The sequence below is a fragment of the Ornithorhynchus anatinus genome, chromosome 12, assembly GCF_004115215.2.
Source record: "Ornithorhynchus anatinus isolate Pmale09 chromosome 12, mOrnAna1.pri.v4, whole genome shotgun sequence".
Classification (NCBI taxonomy): Eukaryota; Metazoa; Chordata; class Mammalia; order Monotremata; family Ornithorhynchidae; genus Ornithorhynchus; species Ornithorhynchus anatinus.
This window is the reverse complement of record NC_041739.1, coordinates 21,980,668-22,003,948: the sequence shown is the minus strand read 5'-3', so window position 1 is coordinate 22,003,948 and position 23,281 is coordinate 21,980,668. Positions and strand designations below refer to the sequence as shown.

The 23,281-nt window shown below is 44.9% G+C and overlaps 2 protein-coding genes across 5 annotated transcripts in view; one reads left to right on the top strand and one right to left on the bottom strand.

The window, feature by feature from the left end:
* LRBA (LPS responsive beige-like anchor protein) overlaps positions 1-23,281 on the bottom strand; it is a 552,105-nt gene that overhangs the window by 230,431 nt on the left and 298,393 nt on the right. The gene's annotated exons all lie outside the window — the stretch shown is intronic.
* MAB21L2 (mab-21 like 2) lies at positions 21,308-22,496 on the top strand. The gene has a single exon (XM_001513770.4). It carries the CDS (start codon positions 21,407-21,409, stop codon positions 22,484-22,486), a length of 1,080 nt encoding a protein of 359 aa, XP_001513820.1. The 5' UTR covers positions 21,308-21,406; the 3' UTR covers positions 22,487-22,496.

Sequence of the window (23,281 nt, the reverse complement as noted above, 5' to 3'; positions counted from 1 at the left end):
AATGAGCCACAAAATTTCCTGCATATAAAATATGCATTACTTGGATCAATTCAATTTCCATTTTTTTATGGCATTTAATCTTTTTGGAATTTCATATCACTTTCTAAAATTTTTGCTTTGATTTGCAGCATATTATGTTATCTACATCCTTCCTTTCTGGCATATCTTTCCTCTAAAGATTAACCTACCACATTGGTACTAAAATTTTATTTGCCAACTAGTACTTGGATATACCCACTTGAAAAAAAAATGTACTCTGATCTTTTTCTCCCAAATAACAATGGAGATATTTAATTAGGGTTTCAGATTTCTATTGGCAGGATGCTTTTCTTGGTATTAACCTAAAGCTCTCCTACTATAATTGGAGCTCAACTTCTCTTGATAAGTCGCTACTGGGAATGACAAATACTGTGTCATCTTTTCTTTTTATATTTAAAACATTCATATTCTTGATATTAGAAATAAAGACAGCCGCACCCAGGGGATTCTTTCTTCTCTTGCTCTCCTCCCCACTCCACCTCACCTCTCAGTGTTCCTGCAGAAGTTCCAAACTCTGCTTTATCCACACTCAGCTGGTCTCTACTTGATGCCTGCTCTGCAGGTCAATTTGTAGCAAGGGACATGTTTCTGTACCACTACCTTACAGCTACCCTACAGTCATCGCTTTTTCCTCTATAACTTCCACCTACCTGTAAAGGTATTTTGGAGTCTGTCCCCTAGCTAGACTGTAAACTCCTTGAAGGCAAGAATTATGCCTACTAATTCTAACGTAGCACACACGGTGCGGATGTAAATATTACCGGCTGATCATTTTCTCTGTCTCCTCTCCTTTGAAAATGGTTTCAATCTTCCTACTGTTGACTTTCTCTGTCACCTGAGTAGTATTATTGTGTCCTCCCTGAGCTGTACCTCACCCATTCAACTTTCACTTTCCACCTCTACTCCCTCTTTCTTCCCTTCTAGGCAAGAAATTTCTTGCTTTCTGGATTGGTACTTCCCTAACCACTTGAGCAGGAGGAGCAGCATGGTCTAGTGGAAAGAGCATGGGCCTGGGAGTCAGAGGACCTGCATTCTAATTCTGGCTCTATCAGCTGCCTGGTGTGTGGCTTTGGGCAAGTCACTTGACTTCTCGTTGCCTCATCTGTAAAATGGAGATTCAGTGCTGTTCTTCCTACTTAGATTGTGAATCCCGTGAGGGACAGGGACCGTGTCCGACGTGATTATTTGTATTTACTCCAGTGTTTAGAACAATGCTTAGCATATAGTGCTTAACAAATACAATAGTAATAACAGCAACTTAATATAGTGCACTGCACCCAATACTACTATTATTCTATTTTAGTTTTGCTTGTGTGTCCTGTTCCTACTATCCTAAACAGAGCTCCTTATCTTCCCACCCAAGTCCTGACCTCCCCCTGACTTTCATGGAGTAGTGGAGAGAACATGGGCCTGACAGCTAGAAGGTCACAGGTTCTAATCCCGGCTCCGACGCTTCTCTGCTGTGTGACCTTGGGCAAGTCACTTAACTTCTCTGTGCCTCAGTTACCTCATCTGTAAAATGGGGATTAAGACTGCGAGCCCCACTTGGGACAAGCTGATTATCTTGTATCTACCCCAACACTTAGTGCTTGGCAAATAGTAAGCACTTAACAAATACCATAATTATTCCCATCACTGTAGACAGCACCACCATCCTGTCTCACAAGCCAGTAACCTCGGCGTTATCCTTGACTCCTCATTCAACCCACATATTCAATCTGTCACCAAACCCTGTGACATCATTAAAATCTGCCTTTTCCTCTCCATCCACACTGCTACCATCTTAATACAATCACTCATTTTATCCCGCCTGGATTACTGCATCAACCTCCTTGCTGAGCTCCCAGGCTCCTGTCTCTCCCCATTCCAGTCCACACTCTACTCTGCTGCCCAGATCATTTTTCTACCACTCAGAACGTCACCCTGCTCTTCAAAAAATTCCAGTGGTTGCCCAGCCACCTCCATATCAAATAAAAACTCCTCTCCATTGGATTTAAAGCACTCCATCTTGCCCCCTCCTACCTCACCTTGCTTCTCTCCTTCTACAACCCAGACTGCACACTCCGCTCCTCTAGTGCTAACCTTCTCACTGTGCCTCAAACTTGCCTGCCCCGCCGCCTCCTAGCTCAAGTCCTGCCTCTGGTCTGGCAAGCCCTCTCTCTCTAATCCGACAGACAACCACTTCAGCCTTTCCCCACCTCCCCGCTTCAAAGCCTTATTGAAGGCACATCTCCTCCAAGAGGCCTCCCCAGACTAAGCCCCACTTTTCCCCATCTCCCATTCCCTTCTGCATTGCCCTGACTTGCTCCTTTTATTCTTCCCCCCTCCCAGCCCCCATAACACTTATGTACATATTTGTAAGTATACTATTATTACTACTACTATTATACTACTATTTACACATACTAGCCCCTCTAGACTGAAAGCTCGTTGTGGGCAGGAAATGTCACTGTTCATTGTATTGTACTTTCCCAAGTGCTTATTGTATCGTACTTTCCCAAGTGCTTAGTACAATGCTCTGCACACAGTAAGCGCTAGATAAATATGACTGAATAAATGAATTCTTTTTCATGCACTTTTTCCTTCTGATCCTTTTCAACTTCTGCTTTATTTTTTTTTCAATTTGGGGTTATTTTCCTCTTTTCCTACTCTTTTTCTCTTTCCTGACCTTGGTTCTCCTTTTTTTCCCCAACATTTTCCTGAACATATCTTTTTATTTTCAAACGCTCCTTTTTTCCTTTATTTAAAGGGCTCTGACCTCTCACCACACCAAACCTCCAAATGGCTGCTTTCCTTCCTTTCCTTTGAGTAGACTGCTAGTGTGATCATGGGGGTCTCTCCAATTCCTGGCAGTGCAGAGGAAGGGAGCACACGGTAAGCACTCATCAAATACGACTGACTGATTGACTGAACAGTAAAGAAGGACGGTGGTGGGCCTAAAATATGTACCCTTTACCATGGGGACAACAAGTCAAAACCTGCTTCCTAAGTCAGGGACAACCTGGGAAGAAGAGAGGGCAGTCCTGTCAGTTTAGCCTCAATTACCCAGTTGTCCCGCATAAAACTGTGACACTTGGAATCAATGCCCTCCCTTATTAATCTCTCATCTTCTCCAAATGCTACTTCAGCACTTCCACACTACCTAAGCACCTGAGTACTTGTAACTCCCTAGGGCACTCAGGGAATTTTAATCTATTACTCTCTGCTATTTGTAACGTATTTCAATACCTCTCTCCCCCACTCTACTGTATGTACCTTGAAGGCAGGGATCATGCTACTAAGCCTCTTGAACTCTCGATCATTTTTCTGAAAGACCTGGATCAATCTTCTGAAAAACTGTGAGTGCATTATCTCCCCACTCCTCAAAAACCTCCAATGGTTGCCAACTCCACATCAAACTCCCCACCAACACCTTTAAGTCACTCAATCAGCTCTCTCCCTCCTATTTAACCTTGCTGCTGTCCTACCACCACCCAACCTGCACACTCCATTCCTCTAACGCCGACCTACTCTCTGTACCTTGATCTCGTCTATCCCACACCAAACCCTTGTCCATGTTCTTTCTTGGGTCTGGACCTCCCTCCCGCTTCCTATCCAACAGTACACCTCTCTCCCCACCTTCAAAAATCACCTCCTAAAATCACATCTAGGCTATAGGCTCATTATGGGCAGGGAATATGTCTGTTTATTGTTATATTTTACTCTCCCAAGCTCTTAGTGCTCTACACACAGTAAGCGCTCAATAAATGATTGACTTACTGACAGACATCTCCTCCTAGCAGCCCTCCCAGACCAAGCCCTTCATTTCCCCTATCCGCCCTCTTCGCCAACCATGAACTAAATGCCTACCTTAAACGCTTTGCTACTCACCTACTCTATTTCCCCTATCCATAATCTATTTTAATGTCTGCCTTCCCCTGTAGATTGCAAGTTTCTTGTGGGCAGGGGTCTCATCTACCAACTCTACTTTCCCAAGCACTTAGTGCTCTGCACATAGTAAGCACTCAATGAATACCCCTATGGATTGACTGGTACTCTCCCAAGGGCTTAGTACAGTACTCTGCATACGGTAAGCAGTACCCCTGATTTATAGCTACCACGCTGCCTCAATACTAGCAAAGAAGCTTGAGCTAAGAGAATGGTAAGTAATGTTTGCTCCTTTGCCTCTCCTGTCCTCAGCCCACCACTTTCCTCAGTGTTACTGCCTGAGGTAGGCAGATCATCTCTTCCCCCCTTTCAATTTCTCCCCATTACAATAAATTATCTCTCTTGCCACTCTTGCCATTCTTCCCACTCCTTCTCTCCCGGCATAAACTGATTAAGATGAAGTGTTCAGCACTGGAAGAAGAAAAGAAAATAGGGAGGATTACGAGACAGAGAGCAGAGTAATGTTCCACAGGGTAGAATGGTCACTTTGAGAAGAGGGAAGGAGAGGAAAAGGAAGAAGGAAGCTAGGGTGCGAGTTCATCATTTTCCTAAGTTCTTTCTAGGGAAACAGCTGAGGGAAAAAATGGTTTAATTCATGCTTTAACTCAGCGGATGAATTAAAGCACTCAAAAAATAATAAACAAGGGTCCAATGTCAACTAGAGACAGAATGCACATCCATGGAATAGAACATGTAGGGACTTCCATCGCAATTTTCACATTTTACAGAATCGGATGACATTGAGTACTGTAAAACGATCAAACCGTTAGAAAAAGCACCCTCCCTCCCCTACTACATTAACTTACCTGGCAGAATAGGTGTCTTTAAACGTTGGCTTTTTGGTCCTCTAAGACGTAATCAAAATATAACAGATTTTGGAGAATTAATGCATCAGTCTAAAATGTTCAGTGTGAATTAGAATACTGTGCTTTCCTTAAACCTCCAATTGTAAAGTCTTCCTGTTCAATTTTATGAGAGAAATTCAAAGCATTTTTGTACTGAAGGCAGACACTAATTCTTACATTATGATGGGGGAACCTAAAACGGCAACTAAGTCACAGCTGTTGTAAACACAGGCAGGGCTTCACCAAAGTGCAAGTCTTGAATGTCGGTTCTTGGTCCTCAGTGAAAACGGAGGCTCCCTCACACCCAATCCAGCTCACAAACCTCTTAGGGCAAAAAGTGCATGGACACATGGCAGCTGGCCAAAGCAGTCGGCAATCAATTTTTATTCCCAGGAGGGAATGGAGAAGCTAGACTGAGCTAAGAGACAGGAGAATATGACCTGTTGGGCAGAATAAGCTCGCCTCAGCTAGGCTTCATGAAGGTTTGTCATAAGAATGCAGCCAAGTCAGCCAGTCATCTGGTCAGTGAGTAAAAGGAACTACAGACAGGGAAGTACGGATGGCCTTCTGCAGAGTGGCAACGGAGGACGAGCAAAAAGACGGCACAGAGGCCGAAGAAGGGAGAATCTGTGGCTCTGGGTCAGTCACCAAAGGAGTAAGGGGATTCTTCCGTCAGCAAAAAAATGCCAGAACTCTGACCATAAGCATGTAATAACATATTCAAATAAATCCCTTTGTTTAGTGGAAATTAAAACATTTATGTTTACAGGTGTAAAGAAAGGACAATACGGAGTAATTCTAAAACAAAACTGGCTATTTTCCATTTGCTTGAAAATGCCCCCTAAATGTGATATTAACAACAAAGAACATACTTCCTGTTATAATATAGGATCTGGAACACCATCAATGTTTTGTTCAGCTTGCATAAGTCACAACTGATTGGACACAGTCCCTGTGGGCATGCCATTTCATCCAGACTGGACGGTTCATTAGTCATAATTACTATAACTGTACAGCAGAGACTGCAGTTTTATCTCATCATACATCTTTGATAAAGCTGCTTCTATTCCTGCTTCATCAGCATGTGAAGTTACATTGTTGGAGCCTTTTATTTTCCAATCAGAGATTAACAAAGACTACGCTTCTTATCAAACGTGGATCAGGTCTTCACCGTGCAGATTAAGCCAAGGCCCACGATGTGACCACCATTTGAACTTGGCTTGAACGCCATGAATTGCTGCTGAATGGGGGAAAACTGTGCAATCACAGTATATCGGAATAAAAAAAAAATGAACAAAGAAGAGCCGTGTGTTAAAAATGTACGATGGCTGCACTTATCTAAAGTGAAACACTAACCACGTTTGCTGCAGCCTCTCATTAAACATTAAGTTGCTCACCATCAGAACATACTATACAAATCTATTAGTTTGCACTGTCGTTTTCAGAGAGCTGTGTTTTAAAAGCAATGGCAATTAGTGCCTATCATCTCAAAATGTATACCGCAAAAGGGAACCATGCAAGGTGCCGGAAGCCAAAGTGAAGCAGCATACTGTTAAAGAACGCTGGGGCAAAGGAAAAAGATTTCACTTGAACGCAAAAGACAGACAGATATTCCTCTTACAACCAAAACACAGTTGAAATGTAAAGCACTGAATCAAACTGAGGATGTTTTCCAAATTCTTGTGAGGAACAATAGGGACAATAAGGCCAGTTGCCCTATCCGCATTAGCAATGGGTCCCCACTGTAGGCCACATGAACAGTCATAATCGACAGTTACACGCAGGCACTGAGGCTGCAAAAATCCCAAAGTAATTAGTGTTGTCTGAATGCAATGACATCTGTGTTCTCATGGTCCTCAAGACTTGTCAGGCCAATAAGATGTATATGAAAAAATATGACAACCGTTGCAAATGCCCTTCTGAAAGGTCTCACTTTGGGAAAACCTAGAAATAAATGACACATGCCACCTTCTCTCCCTCCTCCCAACCCCCTCTCCCAATATATTTAACCACTAAAAGCCTCAAGATTTGAAAACGTATTTTGAGTCACACAGCATTTGTCCATGAAGAATTTACTCAGAATGCACAAGTATGGTTTGAAAATAAATAATGCAGCAAGTTGGCCTCGATTTTTGAACAAACCTTCAATACCAAGAGATGGATAGAATGGAAATCCAAACTTATTATGCATTTACGTGAATTAGCTCTGCGCCTGTCAATACTAACCATTTTTCCTTTTATAGAAGACAAAATGTGAGCATTTTATATAAACAATCTTGGGCTTTTTCTTTTGTAATCCCATTTTGATATTACAAATAAGATGGCTCCAAAATTGTGGTTAAATCTCTCTCTCTCTCTCTCTCTCACTCACACACACACACACACACACACACTTACACACATACAAAACCCTATGGTTTAAATGATTTAGTTCCATTCAAAAGCTTTAAGACCCTCAGTGTTTTTGCTTATTGATGCCTTCTGCACAGTTCTCTCTCTCGATTGCAGTAGTATGTTTCAGCATGCACTTGCTCCAAGAAAGACATTAGTCATCATTAACAGAAGCACTGACACCAAATCTAAGTGCCTTTCCACAATGACCAAGTGGCAATCATCTTTCTCTTACACTGTCACTGCTGATTAGGGTTTTCGTTCATGAAAATTTAATTTGTTGCCTTTCTGCATCCTTTTTTTTTTTTAACATTCCTGCAATAATGGGGGTCGGCCAGCAAGTCCCTGCAAATGCAGAAAAAAGATGCTGGATCTGTGTGCAAACTCAGATAAAAAGACTCCAACTCTGCAGCTGTACCTTTTATCTAATCAAATAGAGAAATAAAGATGCAGTGAATGACTGGTTCCAGACAGAAGGAAAGAAAATGAAATCTCTGAAGTACACATGTTATTTTTGAAACAACCTGTGAGCCTCCTTCTTGAATAATCCAGCTAAAGTGTATTAATATTTTCCTAGAAGATGTTAAGAAATTCTAATAAATTTCTATGCCTGCCAAATAACCCTGAGGTGCCAGCACTTTAAAATCCATCACCTTTATCTACACTTCATATCTGTAACTACTGTTTCAAAATGGCATGGGGGAGTGAGTTTGAGAGGAAAAACCCTACCTCTACATCTCACTGAAAGCTTAAGGAAATATTTAAGCTTTTAGGAAATATTTAAGCGTTCATTCCCTCGGTATTTGTCAACCTCCTTTGTAGAAAGAAAAATAAAATAATTTCAGTTACTACAGGGAAATGAAAACAATTTGGTCACAGTTGACATAGAAAGCTAATCTTAGAATATTACACTGTATAATTTCACAAGAATTGTTAAACAAGATATCAAAGCAATGTGTCATTTAAGGAAGTTTTTCAAAAACATTTGCTCTTCTGTTTTATTTCAATTTGTTTAAAGATTAAAATAAAAACCTTGTAAGCAGGTTATGTTGCTAGAAATGCCAACTTCTGTGCAAAACTGCCATCATTTCTACTTCACTTGTATAATGTAACAAAATTAGGGATTTCATTTCAATTTAAAGGACTTGAAACATTTATACTCCTAATGAACATGTGCAATCTGATCAGAGTCAAAAGGTGGGTTGGCTTTTGAAAGTCAACTGCATCCATTTAGACGATTACAACAAAACACCCATATGAAGTGCGCTTTTAAAAGAAAATCAGTCTCACCTCATTTTAGTTTCAAACACAAATCATAATTCACAAAATGTTAATCATTAAAATTTCATCCTCCTTGTTAGCTTACACATAAATAATACGTAAAAATATCTGGGGTCTTAATAACGAATGTTTGATTGCTTGTATGTCAGATTCACAAACAGTTCGAGTTAGATTTTCCTTATATAGTAAAGCTCTCCACTGATGAAATTTAAGATGAGAGGAAACAAAATTAAAAGTGGATTTGAATGACAGCCTCTGATTGTTGCACTGCTGTGGCAAGTTTACCTTTGATTAAATGCAGAACTAGTCTAAAGTAAAAGCAAAAATCATGCCATGGTAAGCTAACCTAATTATCCTTGCAGAATGTGTTTACGCTGGAGCCAACCCTTTTCAATTTTTATTCTTGATTAAATGTCTTCAGATAGCCTCAAAAGCATAGTATATCAGTGGGTTCTGATTTTCAAAATGATATAGGCTTGCCATCGTAATTGGGATTTCGGTGCCTAGTCGAAAACATTCCTCAGTAAGTCAAGAACGGCATATATACAGTGCCTTTTACTGCATCTACGTCAAGTTCAAGTACACAAGTTGAGCTTGGAAACTCTCGCGCCCCCCGCTCCCTCGCCTTCGCCACCCCCTCCATTCCCTCAAACCTCCAAGTCACTTGTCAGTAAAAGGTTGGGCGATTTATTGACCACCTCTGGATGCCTACTGTCAGTGCTGAAGGAAATATGAGGGAAGGTTGTCGCTACTGTTCTGGAGCTCATTGATAATGACATACCTGCCTCTGTCACCCATTACCCATACTACAAACTACTTAGACCTAACTGAAAAATCAATAGCCTACTTGCACCGGTTCCTGTGGCTGCCTCCTTTGATTGTCAGCTCCTGTCTAGGGTCAGCACTTACATGAAAGGGGCTGTGACTGCCTGATGCTTTCAGGACAACCTAACGATATGAAACTAGCCAACAGAACAGTAAATTCTGTCTCCCTGCCCTCCTCATCAATTAGGCTTTGACTAGGCTTGCCTGTAGAAACCTGACCTTTTAAGTTTAGGTGAATATGGACTAGCTGAACACACCATTGCCCTCAGCGCTGAGCCAGGAAATCCACTGACAGGTTAAACAAAACAGAAGGTTGTAACTGTCATAATTTGCATTGCACTTTCACGCCAACAAGGGTGTTATCAGTAGGGGCAAGCCCTGGAACACACAACTCCAGCACCCTTAAGTTACCCTACCCATAAATTCTCAAGTGGAGTGAGATAAAACATAAATTCACCAATAGCCATGCATTTCTAACCCTCGGTCTTTCAAGTTTGCACTCGGCAAACCCACAGAGTGCCCATCAACAATTCCCTTGGTAGTCACCTCGGTCCCATTAGCGACGGGGCTTCCAGAAAGCATGACATATGAATAAAAATGACTCAACCAAGCCCGTTTTAAGGCATCTTCTGGAAGGGATATGTAATTTGGACATAAAGCTCCCTCAGTGACTATGTTTTCAAAGAGAACCATTAGATTTTAACACAGTCTCATTCCAGAATCATCACCACGGGGTGCAGAGAAACCCAGGTTAGCACAGGTGGTGAACATTTTCCTACAAGGTTACCCTCATTTGATACCCCTGACAATCCCGAGCATAAACAGAGAATGGCAAACATTGATAAATAAAAGCGTTAATTTTTTTGCACTTAGCAGACTTTCTGATAAAAACCAAGGAAAAATATACAGAAATGGTCAAAAAAAAACCTCTTCCCTTAACTTTGTGTCAATGCTCACTCTTTACATGAATCCCTGCCCTGACTGATCTGTCACTTAAAAACAATAAGCAGAAGGTAACGGCTACGGATGCCAACGGAGGCAATCCCTCTGGAGGACGGCGACGGACCCCATTCAACATTTAGGCCAGTTAACTATGAACTTCCTTCAGCTCCCGAAACTAACATTTATAGTCTACTATTTTCTTGATGGAATTGTCAAAAATGGCGATTCAAGAGATGAAAATGCCATAAATTCCCGGGGTTCCCAGAATTAAGTACCTGCTTCTTCTCACCCCCTCTTGCACACATACTATTCCTCTACCCACCTCCCAAACCACACTCATCCCCTTCACACGACTACTGCCATCAAATGCTCAAATGGCTCCTGTGTAGATATTAGGAAGGCCACTGTTGCCTGCTTAGTTTTTCTATTTGAAGATCCAGCTGCTATCAATCAGTCACTAGTATTTTGCTGTGTTTTTTTCCAAGCAACTACTTAATACAAGCCTGTCACTGGATTCGGCCCCTATGACCTAGGATGATTTGTTGTTAATTGTTGCTTTTTTAGACTTATGCAAAACTAAAGAGGGGCAGCCAGATAGGAAGAATTTTCATCAATGGCATATTTCAATGCTCTGCAAAGTACAGCATGAGGAAATTTTAATTTAGGCTTATTTTTCCCAACTGTACCATGCAGGGAGGCTTCAACTCTCTACCTCATATGAGAACGATAGATCACACACTGTGTGCAAGGGGTATCGAAATCATTAGATGAAAACAGCGAAAGGAGCCATTTTTGAAAATGAGTCTGACTGTGGTGCAGAATAACAGACTCAAGTAAGAACTACACCGTGCAGACTCCAAATTCGGCCCGTTAAATTTATTTTCCAAGAACTACAATTCATAGGGAATTCCAACCACAGCAAAGACCAGTGAGAAATGCTAGATTTAACTGAGGATGGATGGATCTCTTTACAAACCCAATGTGATGATTAACTATGCATCTGGTAGCATGTCACGTCCTTTTTGTGCGCCTATCTGATAGTGAAGTGAAAGAGCATGGACAGTATCCAGCCCCAGGAAGCAAATCACTTGAAAACAGTCATAGCTATAGATCAAAGATTTTTCACTCTATCCAGAGCCTATTTCAATCCACCCATCCAGCCTTCTGATGCAGACAAAACCAGTTAGAAAATAAGAATGACTCCTTGGGATCCACAGATAATAAAGGGAGATAGAAGGGGAAAATGAAGAAAAGAAACAGATTGGCAGAACTTTGATAACCATACGCCAAGACAGCTGTTTCACATCCTAGTTTTACTTTAGATGGTTAAAGAAAAGGAAAAGTTTCTATCCCTGAGATCACTAAATACTATTTCAATTTGGCTGCCCACATGTTCAGTACGTAATAAAAGTCAAAAAAGGTGGAAAAAACCTCTACAGTGGTGGAAATCCCGCTCCTTCCATTTCTCTCTCTCTCTCTCTCTCTCTCTATGTATATCTATATAAACACACATATATGTGCATATATATGTGTGTGTATATATATCAACTTTATACCAATTCACAAAAAAGAACTGTATTCCACATTGTATACTCACTCAAGAAGTATTACGGTTTATATGTTTCAGCAGTGGTATTCACCGAAAGCCTATTATGTACAGATCACCAAAATAGGTATGGGATATACTGTAAAAGTAGACAACATATTCCTATTAAGCTCTCGCAAAAAAACCAATAATAATACAATGCTTCTATAATCCAAAATTGGGTGCCTGATCCTAAAATCATTTGCCCTCCTGTGAGAAGATGGGCTGCATTTGGTATATACCAATTCTTCTATAACATGGGGGTTCTGTTCCTGAAGAACTGCTCGATAAGGAAAACTCATTTTGTAGCACTGTGTCCAATGCCACAAACAGGCACACAAACCTTCTATTTCAACAACACATCGTGCTGTATCCAAAAGACCTCACATGATCAGAATGATATTCTCTAATTCCCCACCAGGGTTCTAGCCATAATGTGAGATGAAGCCACTGAACTGAGTGTATCTAAAGAGCATTAAAATTAGCTGATTTGTTAAGATCCAAATAATCAAGCAATAAGCATTAACGGAGTACCACACTATGAAGAGCACTGTACTAGGCTCTTAGGAAAATGCAATAGAGGTAAAAGACAAGTGATTAGGGGTCTGCAAATATCAACGCCCTGAGTAACAATTTGTAAGATGACAACATACTAAAAATTGATGCTCTTGCTATTGAACATAAGCCTGAAATAACATGGCATACAGTAAAAACTGCCAAAGTTTCACCTCCAGCCCCGATCTCTCCACTGACTGCAATTTCCTGCTGCCTTTAACACATCTTTACCTGGATGTCCCGCCATCACCTAAAACTCAACATGTCCAAAACTGAACTTTTTCATCTTCCCTTCCAAACCCTTTCCTCCACCTGAATTTTCCATCCTATAATGTACTTTGACATCTGTCTCCCCCAACTAGATTGTAAACTCCTTGGCGGCAGGGATCATATCTACCGACTGTAATGTATTCTCCAAAACACATAGGGGCGTTGTGCACCGAGTAAATGCTCAATAAATGCCACTGATTGATTTATTTAAAATGTTTAACAAAAGTAAACTCTCAATTTCCATATCAGTAAGGGATAGTAAAATCTATTTGGTGTTTTTAACATTCCCAGTCAACCAAGCCTTATACCAGAACGGCTACCTAATAGCAATAATGGATGTTCTTAGTTTCACCTCTCTTTTCCTCTGGGACTGATGAATAGTGAAATGTTCACTGGAAGGTATCAGGAGAGGATAAGAAATGCAAAGGTCACAGAAAATGCACAAACTGATTATCTCACCCTGAATATTCAAGAGTTAGCTACACAAGGTTTGTTTAAATACTTCATTGAGTACACTGAACTATTTTTCATCTCTGTACACCCACAGATGTATATTTATTCTGCACTAATATAGAGGTATAGGTAGAAAATATGAATTTAAGAATTCTAAAATTGAAATAAGCTAAAGGTATCCAATAAATTATGTTGTAGAATGAGCATTCTAAAATGAATCAGAATTAGAGAATTCTACATATATGAAATTTATGATTTTTAAAGTAAACTAGTTCCCTACTGAACTCTAAGGGGGGAGGGATGGGATGGCAAGAAAAGCTATGCCATTTTTTGAATATACCAAGATATATATTCATCAATAAAATGAGAATAATAAAAACCAGTCCTATGAAAATGCACAATTCACTCCATTCCTCTTACTAGAAAATGTTAACCTATGCTTACTTAAAAGCAAAAAACTTGTTCCACTGGGTTTCTTGTTATTGCAATGATTTTTATTTTCAAGTTTCATGTCAGAAGCTGCATACTACAGCATTTCTGGTATACGTATCTTCCATTGTATCCTTTTACAATAATAGGAATATCTTTAATCCTTACAGTGTTTTCATTTTTCCAAGTCTTTGTTTTTGGTTTTTTACAACATTGATCTCATTTTGTCCTCAAACACCCCTGTCAAGTAAGAAAACACATCATTACAACTAAATGATGTTCTACTACCTCAAGTTGTAGTTAAAACTAACAAAACCGTGGCATGTATCTTATTCTCAGACTACTTCAATCAATCAGAAGTATTTACTGAGTGCTCACGGAGTACAGAGCACCGTACTAGGTACCTGGAAGAAAACAGTTGAGCTTGAAGACTTGAAATTACACTTGAAATTACTTCAATTTCCCAGTTACTTTAAAGAGCAAAGTAGTCAAAATTATGACTGATAGGCAATCCCTACATTCACACTACAGCATAATCATAAGAAAACAAAAAAGGGTTCGAATAACTTATGCTTTTGGGAAACAGGTTAAATGCATTTGCCATCATTCCAGAGAATGTTAGCCTGACTTAGGGCAAGTATAATACCTGCTGCTTTTACCTGCTAATCCATTAAATCAATTCCAAACCAGTCAAGAAAAATCAACAGCTCATGACTTGGAATCCAAATAAACTGCATGGTGAAAATATATATTTAAAAAAACATGAAAGAACAAAGAGTTATTCTAAAACTAGATTAGGTGTTTCAACTCGAAGCTCAATACAATTACTAAAGGAAACTTGCAATGAATAGATAGTTGAAATCCAGAATGCCAGTTGCCACAACTGATTCAGTATTTACCATAAGTACAACCTCCTTGGTTTGGGGAATTTGATTACACAACAGAAAACATTTTTAAGGGTTTAGGAATTATAATGGTTACCAGAATGTATCAGGAAAGGTCTTCTGGCTGTTTTAATAATAATGTTGCTCAGTTGAAGGACATCATCCAACAAGTCAAAATTATTTTCAGGCTTTTTCCTTTACTTTTCTTACCCCTGGTCTAGAGTTTTAAGCTGATTTTTCCCTTTGTGTATGAAATAAAAAAGAAGTCCCATCCTTGATAAATCACCTTTAAAGGAACATGTGACTTTTAAGTCAATCCTTACCACATTCAACAATCACTTATCTCTAGAGAGCTTTTACATTCCCAAAATTATAAGAAAGGATATATAATAATGGGCAGGGTTACTAATGAATATTTGGCATTAATAGATATTTCAATAATTCCATTATTTTGGCATATTAAAATAGTCAGATAAGATCTACGCACTGCTCACTGCAAGCAAGTGAAATAGAGAGATCATGTCCTTAGTAATTAAAATAATAAGTACTTTTCAAGTCTCTGTGGTATGATCCAATAAAGAATTCACTTCAGTTAACTCAGTAAATACAGTTCTTACTAAAGATCAGCAGATAACAAAACCAAACCTGCAGTTTTTCAAGTAGATACACACTGTATTCTCTGGAAAAATAAACAGGATCACACCTGTCAGAATTACTCAGCCCAACAACGTTTATGAACATATCCATAATGTATTTACTTTAATGTCTGTCTCCCCTTCTAGACTGTTAGCATCTTGTGGGCAGCAAATGTTTCTACTAACTCTACTGTATTGTACTCTACCAAGCTTAGTACAGTGCTCTGCCCACAGTAAGCAATCAATAAATATGTATTGTTAAACAGTACTCTCCCAAGCACTTAGTACAGTGCTCAACAGACAGTAAGGGCTCAATAAATATGACTGAATGAACGAATGATTAAAACAGAATCATTTACTTCAGTCATCAGCGTGGTTTTGCTGCTGAAAAACATAACGTCTTCTACCCAATCATTTCTTTTCAAATCCATACATTCCCTGCAGCAATTCAAGCTTCATCAGCATTGCAGGAATGTATAAAAAGACAGGCAGATGACATTAGTTTATTGCCATTGTTCTTGTCTGTATGTCTCCCCCGATAAGACTGTAAGCCCGTCAAACGGTAGGGACTGTCTCTATCTGTTGCCGACTTGTTCATTCCAAGCGCTTAGTACAGTGCTCTGCACATAGTAAGCGCTCAAAAAATACTATTGAATGAATGAATTAGTTATTTTCCCACACAGCTTTTCTGTAAATGGAAACAGAGAGTTATTTCTATAAAGCTTTTAGAGGTTGAGGATGTGCACAGCTACATTTCCTGAAACCACCTCTGCATCCTACATGTGCATATAAATCGCAAGTTTCACAATGTTATTTGAAAACAATATCATAGGCAGAAAACCAAATAATTCCCTCTTAGAAAGGTATCAAAAGCTTTGTGATGTAAAGCACTTCTTGGTATCTGCAGGCTCCACACCACCAGAAGAAGCAACTCTGATCTCTCTGGAGAACACCTGGTTCTACAACATCGAAAAGTTACTCCGGGTCTGAAATTGCATATATCTTGAATACGCTGAATTTCTATTCTCAAAACTGCTAATCGCTTACACATTCCCACGGTTTTCTATTCACAAACTGTCAATCTACTTTAAATAAAAAAGGAGAGGCAACAAAAGTAAAAGTAACGAAGATCCAGTAAAAATGGACTGTGTGATCTTAGAATTTCAATGTGCCCTTCTAGAGACACCGTTATTAAAGTGGATCTTCAACAGCCTCACTGCTATCCAAAACCATTCTGCTGCACCTTTTGAATTTCAAAAGTGGGGCTTCTGAACAATTCTGATTCAAGGGTACTAAAAGTGTGCTTCTCCTCAGAGCAAGAGCATCTTCATACACTACAGGCGCCTCCTAAAGTCTGCCTAGGGAGAGAAGGGCGGGCAGGCAGAGATGGCTCCCTGAGCCATTCACAAAACAAATAAATAAATAAATAAAAGCAAAGCACAGCAGTCTCCCTGCCCCGATCCCCTTCTTCCAGCCCCCTTTGCAGAAGCTCTTGATAGCAACACGCTATTGCTCCAGGCAGCGGCATGCTGATGTTGGCACTGCCTAAACCAAACAAACAAGATGTTTAACAGTCAAATCAAATGTCCCGCAGCCTCCCTAATGAATTTGTCAGGGACCATCAGATCACCCCCCTCCCCTGCCTCATTAACTCAAGTATGATGAGACGGATTATAACGAGAGAATACAGATCAATCGGTCTGAAGACTTCAAGTGGCTTTTAGCCTTGAGAGTTTCTCTCTCTCTCACTCACTCGGCCCTTTTAATAGAATACAGTATCTCCTGCAGAAGGGGCTGCCACTTGATTTTAATACCCCATCAAGGAGCTGCTGATGGACTTCTATACTAACAGACATAAAAGCAGAGGTGACAAGGGCTCTTCAATTACGGCCTCCTCGGCTACGGCTCCCCCTTCAATTATTCATCTCGGGGAAAAGCCGATCCGCAGACGTACCGAGGAAGCTGCCCTTAATGCAAGGGGAGGCCGCGGAGGCAGGAGAAGAGGGGCTCGCCGAGGCATTATTTGCTGGAAGTGTTTAAGTTTATTGCTCGAACGATGTTTCTAATTAGCGCCGGGGCAATAAATTAAAGTCGGCTTTGTTTAACTGATTTATTATTTACCAGCGTTTCGACCTTAGACGGGGGGGGGGGGGGGGATTGGGAATGAATTGTTTTTAAATCAAAACATTAGTAACGTTTTATCATTAGTCAGGTTCCAAAAGTAAAGGGGGGAGGGGGTTCGCGGGGCGAGCTGGAAGCGTCTCCCCCGCTCCCCGGCCTGGGTGATTGTTGTGCCGCTGAGCTGGGGGGGGGGGGGGGGGGGGGGAAGAGCCGGCTGGGGGGAGGGGAGGGCGGAGGCTGCTGGAGGATGGAGGCCGGAGGCCTCAGATGCTCCCCAATACGAACCGTAAACTCGCTGTGGGCGGGGAATGTGTCTGTCTAGTAATACTCCTACTACTACTACTAATGATAATGGTATTTAAGCGCTTACTATGTGCCCAGCACTGTTCTAAGCGCTGGGGGAGATTCAAGGTAATCAGGTTGTCCCTCGTGGGGCTCACCGTCTTCATCCCCATTTTCCAGATTAAGAAACCGAGGCACAGAGAAGTGGCTTGCCCGAGGTCACACTGCAGACAAGGGGCGGGATTAGAACCCACGTCCTCGGACTCCCCAACCCGTGATCTTGCCACTGAGGCACGCTGCTTCTCTATGTTTAGTGTTCTGTTGTCCTCGCCCAATCGCTTAGGACAATGCTCTACACACAGTAAAGCTCAATAGGAAGGAAGGAGGGAGGGAAGCAAGGGAGGAAGAGAGGGAGGGAAGGAAGAAGGGAAGGGAGGGAAAGAAGGAAGGGAAGGAAGAAGGGAAAGGAGGGAAGGGAAGGGAGGGAAGGAAGAAGGGAAGGGAGGGAAAGAAGGAAGGGAAGGAAGAAGGGAAGGGAGGAAAGGAAGAAAGGAAGGGAGGAAAGGAAGAAGGGAAGGGAGGAAAGGAAGAAGGGAAGGGAGAAAAGGAAGAAGGGAAGGAAGAAAAAGGGAAGGGAAAGAAGGAAAAAGGGAAGGGGAAGAAAGAAGGGAAGGGGGAAGGAAAAAGGGTAGGGAAAAGGGGAAGGGAAAGTCGGAATAAGGCGGAGAGCCGCCCTCGGCCCCGCTCTCCATCCCATCCCGCCTCCCGGGATGGACGGCAGGCCGGGCTCCGCGGAGCTGACCAGACCTGATGACGGCTGAGCACCCCTTCCCCGGGGCCAGCCCCGGGGGCCGGGAATATGCCCGCTCGCCCAGCCTCGGGCCCCGACCGCCCCTGCCGGGAAAAATCTCTCACTTTTCCTAGTGAGCAGATCAGGTGGAGAAGACACGTTCCCGCTGCTCCGGAAGGACGGGGAAAGGATGGGCAAACGGAGCGAGGCGCCTGGGAGCTGCTCCCGTCGGGACCGGCAGCCGGGACACCCGCACACACGTGTGCACACACACACACACACACACACACACACACACAACTTGTGCTCACACTCACGCGCAACCCGAGGCTGGGGGGAAAAGGGAAATGAATAAAGCCTTAGCTACACTTTCGCATCACCTGGCTCGCCTCCTACCCCCAAGCCGCTGCCCAACAACTTTTATAATACCGTCCAGAAAGAAGGGGAAACCGAGGTGTCCCAGAGCTGTCCCTGGACCGTTGGGCAGGTTCGGGCCGCTGCTGTTTCGCCCGGAAAGAAAGAAAGAAAGAAAGGCAGAAACACAAATCGGGCCGAAATACACGTGCCCATCCAGCCAGGGGGCCGCCCCATCACCTTAAGGAACCTCGGGAAACCGCGCGTGGAATTTAAGCCTGACGGCTCACTTTTTTTCTACAAACTAGAACTAAATGACTGAAGATACAAGAACTGATCCCGTTTGAGGGTGTGTTTTTTCCTTTCCATCCTTAAATGCACTAGAAAGACAAGTAAACGTTTAAAGGTTAAAATCAGCCATCCACTATTAATACTCAAGAATTTTATGACAGAAATGAGTTAGCCCGCAAATCGGGAACACAAAACTTCTGGATTTGTGAGCGCTGAACGCGCACCAAGTGTGTCCTAACAAAACCTGTTTAACACGCATTGTGATCGATAACGGAATATGGATCACGGCAGCTTCAAAGCCTTTTAATTCTGAGTCAGAGATGAAAAATAGACATTTTACCAGCAAAGTTTTGCTTTCGAAAAACCCGTAAAACTACTCGATTATCCCCTTACTCGTTAAAAAAAAATTAAGTAGCCTGAGTGCACCGCCTTCCCTTAGAATTTTCACACTGAATGCCATTAAGTGTTTTCATTATTTCCATCGAGGTCCAAGTTATCCCGTACCTACTTGGATTTACCTCATTTTCCACAACATATGCGGACGGAGTTCATTCCTCCGAGACATTCATTTAAAAAAAAAAATAGACCGAGTTTTCCGGCCCAGATGAACTTCCAAAGTCTCAACCTAAAATATCGAGCGTTATCCTGTCCCTACGGCTACCTCACTTTCACCGTCTCAGATGATAATTAGTGAAAAGAGATTTACGCTCACAGTCAAACGCGAGCTGGCACACACACGCCCCCCCCCCCCCTTTTTTTTTTAAACCCTCTCTCCTTACACCAAATGCCAAGGCAGACCTCTCCAAAGAACGGGGCGGAAAGAAGCGGGGGAGGGGGAGAGGAAAAGAGGAAAATTAAAAAAAAAAACCAAACACCCAACCAAACTTCCCCTCTGGTCCCCCTCCCCCACCTCCATCCTTAGTTGGCCTGCCAGTGGAAGTGATTCATATCGGGCGGTTGCACCTTGTCTGTGCGTGAGGTTGCAGGACACACCAAGTGCATCTTTGGGAACCCACGCCCCTGGGCCCCTGTCCCACTCCCGCCAGCTCGGCGGAGGATGGTCGGGGCGTGTCAGAAGTCTCTTCCTCTGCTGCCATTGATGGGGGCGGGTGGGAGGGAGAGAGGGTGCCGGGGGCCCGCGTTGGTGTGCACGTTGTGTCCCCCTCTCCGGTCCTTCTTCGGCTCCCCCCTCGGCCGGCGTGCGGGGCGCCTTCCCCTCCCATTGGCTGCCGCACTGACAGCTCCGAAGGCGATTGTAGGATTCCCAAACTCCGCCTCCTTCACGAGGGCCCTGGGACCATTCATAAACTAAACAACTCTTGCAGACCCCGGGATCCGGAGAGGAAGAGCCAGTGTAGTATGTGTGCGCCTGCCTAGGTACGCCTAGATGTATGCGGGGGCGGGGGGGGGGGGGGTGTGAGGGAGAAATAGAGAGAAGGGACGGTCAGCTGGGAGGGAGAAGAGAGGAGGGAGAGGCGGCCGGGCAAGGAGCGTGGGTGTGAGGGTGGAGGCGCGAGGGGAGAGTCCCCGCGGGCAACGCCGGGGAGGAGCAAGAGCAGGAAAAGGTCGGGGCGCCAGCACTGCACCCCCGATGCCACGCCGGCTGCGACCCCGTCAGAATCGAGCCGGGTCCCCGCGAAACCCAACTGAGACTGACCCAGCGGAGATGAACCTCAGACAACTTCCAGCCGCTTGCACCTAGAGAGCAGAGGAGCCCCGGAAAGGTAGCAGCGACGGCGCCCGGCCCCCGCCTCCGGGCCGAAGAGAAGAAAAGCGCCACCGCCGCCGCCGCCGACCCCCCTCAGAGAAGAAGGCCGAGCCCCGCCGACCCGGAGGAGAAAGCCGCCTCCAGCCAAGTCCCGCCAACCTCGGTCGGTGCCATGGACTGAGACCGTCCTTGCCTCGTCTTCCTCGGCTCTGCACGCTGGGGCGGGAGGCCGGGGACGGGGCAGGCCGGAGGGCAGGCCGCCCCCACCGCCCGCCGACTCCTCCGCGAAGCCCTCCCGGCCGCCTCGGGGAGAACTTTGGGCCTCGGCCCCCGAGACGCCCTCCTCTTGACTGACGTCTGGCTTCCCTGTCGGGACGACGACGACGACGACGACAACCCCAAAAAAGGCGGCATTTACTTCTGGGCGGCCCCCGCTGCGCGGTCCCCGGGGCGGGCGTTGGCGGAAGATTGGCTCCTTCCCGAGGGGCCCCTTCGACCCCTTTCCTCCGGGGATCCTCCCTGGGCGGAGGGCAGGGGGTTGGTGGGGAGGGAGGAAGGGGGGGGGGGGAGAGGTAGGTGGGCAAGGCAAAAGGAGAGACAGAGGGGCCACCTCGGCTGTATTGGGCCCGGAGGCGGTGGCGGGCGGCGACCAGGAGGAGGAGGCCCGGGAACGGAGGCGGTGGGTTCGGGCTCGGGGGTTGCCAGCTTCGCGAGCCGCAGGGCCGCCACCCGCGAGTGAGCCTTGGATCCCTCAACGTACTGCGAGCCGCCGGTGTACAGCCCGGACCTGTGCCCCAACATGATCGCCGCCCAGGCCAAGCTGGTCTACCAGCTGAACAAGTACTACACGGAGCGCTGCCAGGCGCGCAAGGCGGCCATCGCCAAGACCATCCGCGAGGTGTGCAAGGTGGTCTCGGACGTGCTCAAGGAGGTGGAGGTGCAGGAGCCGCGCTTCATCAGCTCCCTCAGCGAGATCGACGCCCGCTACGAGGGGCTGGAGGTCATCTCGCCCACCGAGTTCGAGGTGGTGCTCTACCTCAACCAGATGGGCGTCTTCAACTTCGTCGACGACGGCTCGCTGCCGGGCTGCGCCGTGCTGAAGCTGAGCGACGGGCGCAAGCGGAGCATGTCCCTCTGGGTGGAGTTCATCACGGCCTCGGGCTACCTCTCGGCCCGCAAGATCCGCTCCCGCTTCCAGACCCTGGTGGCGCAGGCGGTGGACAAGTGCAGCTACCGGGACGTGGTCAAGATGATCGCCGACACCAGCGAGGTCAAGCTGCGCATCCGCGAGCGCTACGTGGTGCAGATCACCCCGGCCTTCAAGTGCACGGGCATCTGGCCCCGCAGTGCGGCCCAGTGGCCCATGCCCCACATCCCCTGGCCCGGCCCCAACCGGGTGGCCGAGGTCAAGGCCGAGGGCTTCAACCTGCTCTCCAAGGAGTGCTACTCGCTGACGGGCAAGCAGAGCTCGGCCGAGAGCGACGCCTGGGTGCTGCAGTTCGGCGAGGCGGAGAACCGCCTGCTGATGGGCGGCTGCCGGAACAAGTGCCTGTCGGTGCTCAAGACGCTGCGGGACCGCCACCTGGAGCTGCCCGGCCAGCCGCTCAACAACTATCACATGAAGACCCTGCTGCTCTACGAGTGCGAGAAGCACCCCCGGGAGACCGACTGGGACGAGGCCTGCCTCGGCGACCGGCTCAACGGCATCCTCCTCCAGCTCATCTCCTGCCTGCAGTGCCGCCGCTGCCCCCACTACTTTCTGCCCAACCTCGACCTTTTCCAGGGCAAGCCCCACTCGGCCCTCGAGAGCGCGGCCAAACAGACCTGGAGGCTGGCCAGGGAGATCCTCACCAATCCCAAAAGCCTGGACAAACTATAGGGGGGAGGAGAGGAGGTGGGTAAGGGGGAGGGGGGGGAGGGATGGGCGATGGGGAATGGGGGGAGGAAAGGGAACTAACTGCTGGAAAAACAGCCCTCTCCGACCCACACCCGCGCACACACACGCCCCACTCGGACGCGGACCGAAAAAAAAAACAAACCGGCACAAACTTGGAACGCCAAACTGCCGCCACACACAGTCACACGCAAAAAAACATCCACCCATCACCCGACAAGAGACCCGTCTTCCCGACGAGACGCCGAGACGATCACCTCCTTGCACACAAGCCGCCGTCTTCTCTTCCAATCGAAGAGCTAAAGAAGCGATCGGACTCGGCTCCCCACGAAACCAAGCCCGAGGTACATTTTCCAATCAATGTAGAGTCGTTTTCCTTTCTCTTTTTCTTTCTTTCTCTTTGCTTTTGGTTTGGGTTGCCTGAATGTTGTCACCGAGTGAAAAAGAAAACAATTATTTAACTCTATGTACAAATCGTCTCCTTTTCAAAAAAAAAGTTTACTGATGTTAAATGTATTTCAGTGCCAACGTCAGATTATGTGCCCCCAAGACGACTTGTTTAAAACAGTAATAAAAATATTATTACTTTAACTTTACGTTGACTTTCTGTGCAGTGTTTTAGAATTAAATGCGGGTCAGGTGACAAGAGTGTTATGGCCCAAAAAAAAAATCAACTGGAGAAATCGAAAGATCTGGGTAAGAGGCTGAAAGCTAAAGTCTGAGCTGAACGATTTATGGGATACTGTCAACTTCATTATCAGGCCCAAGTCCATTGAAATT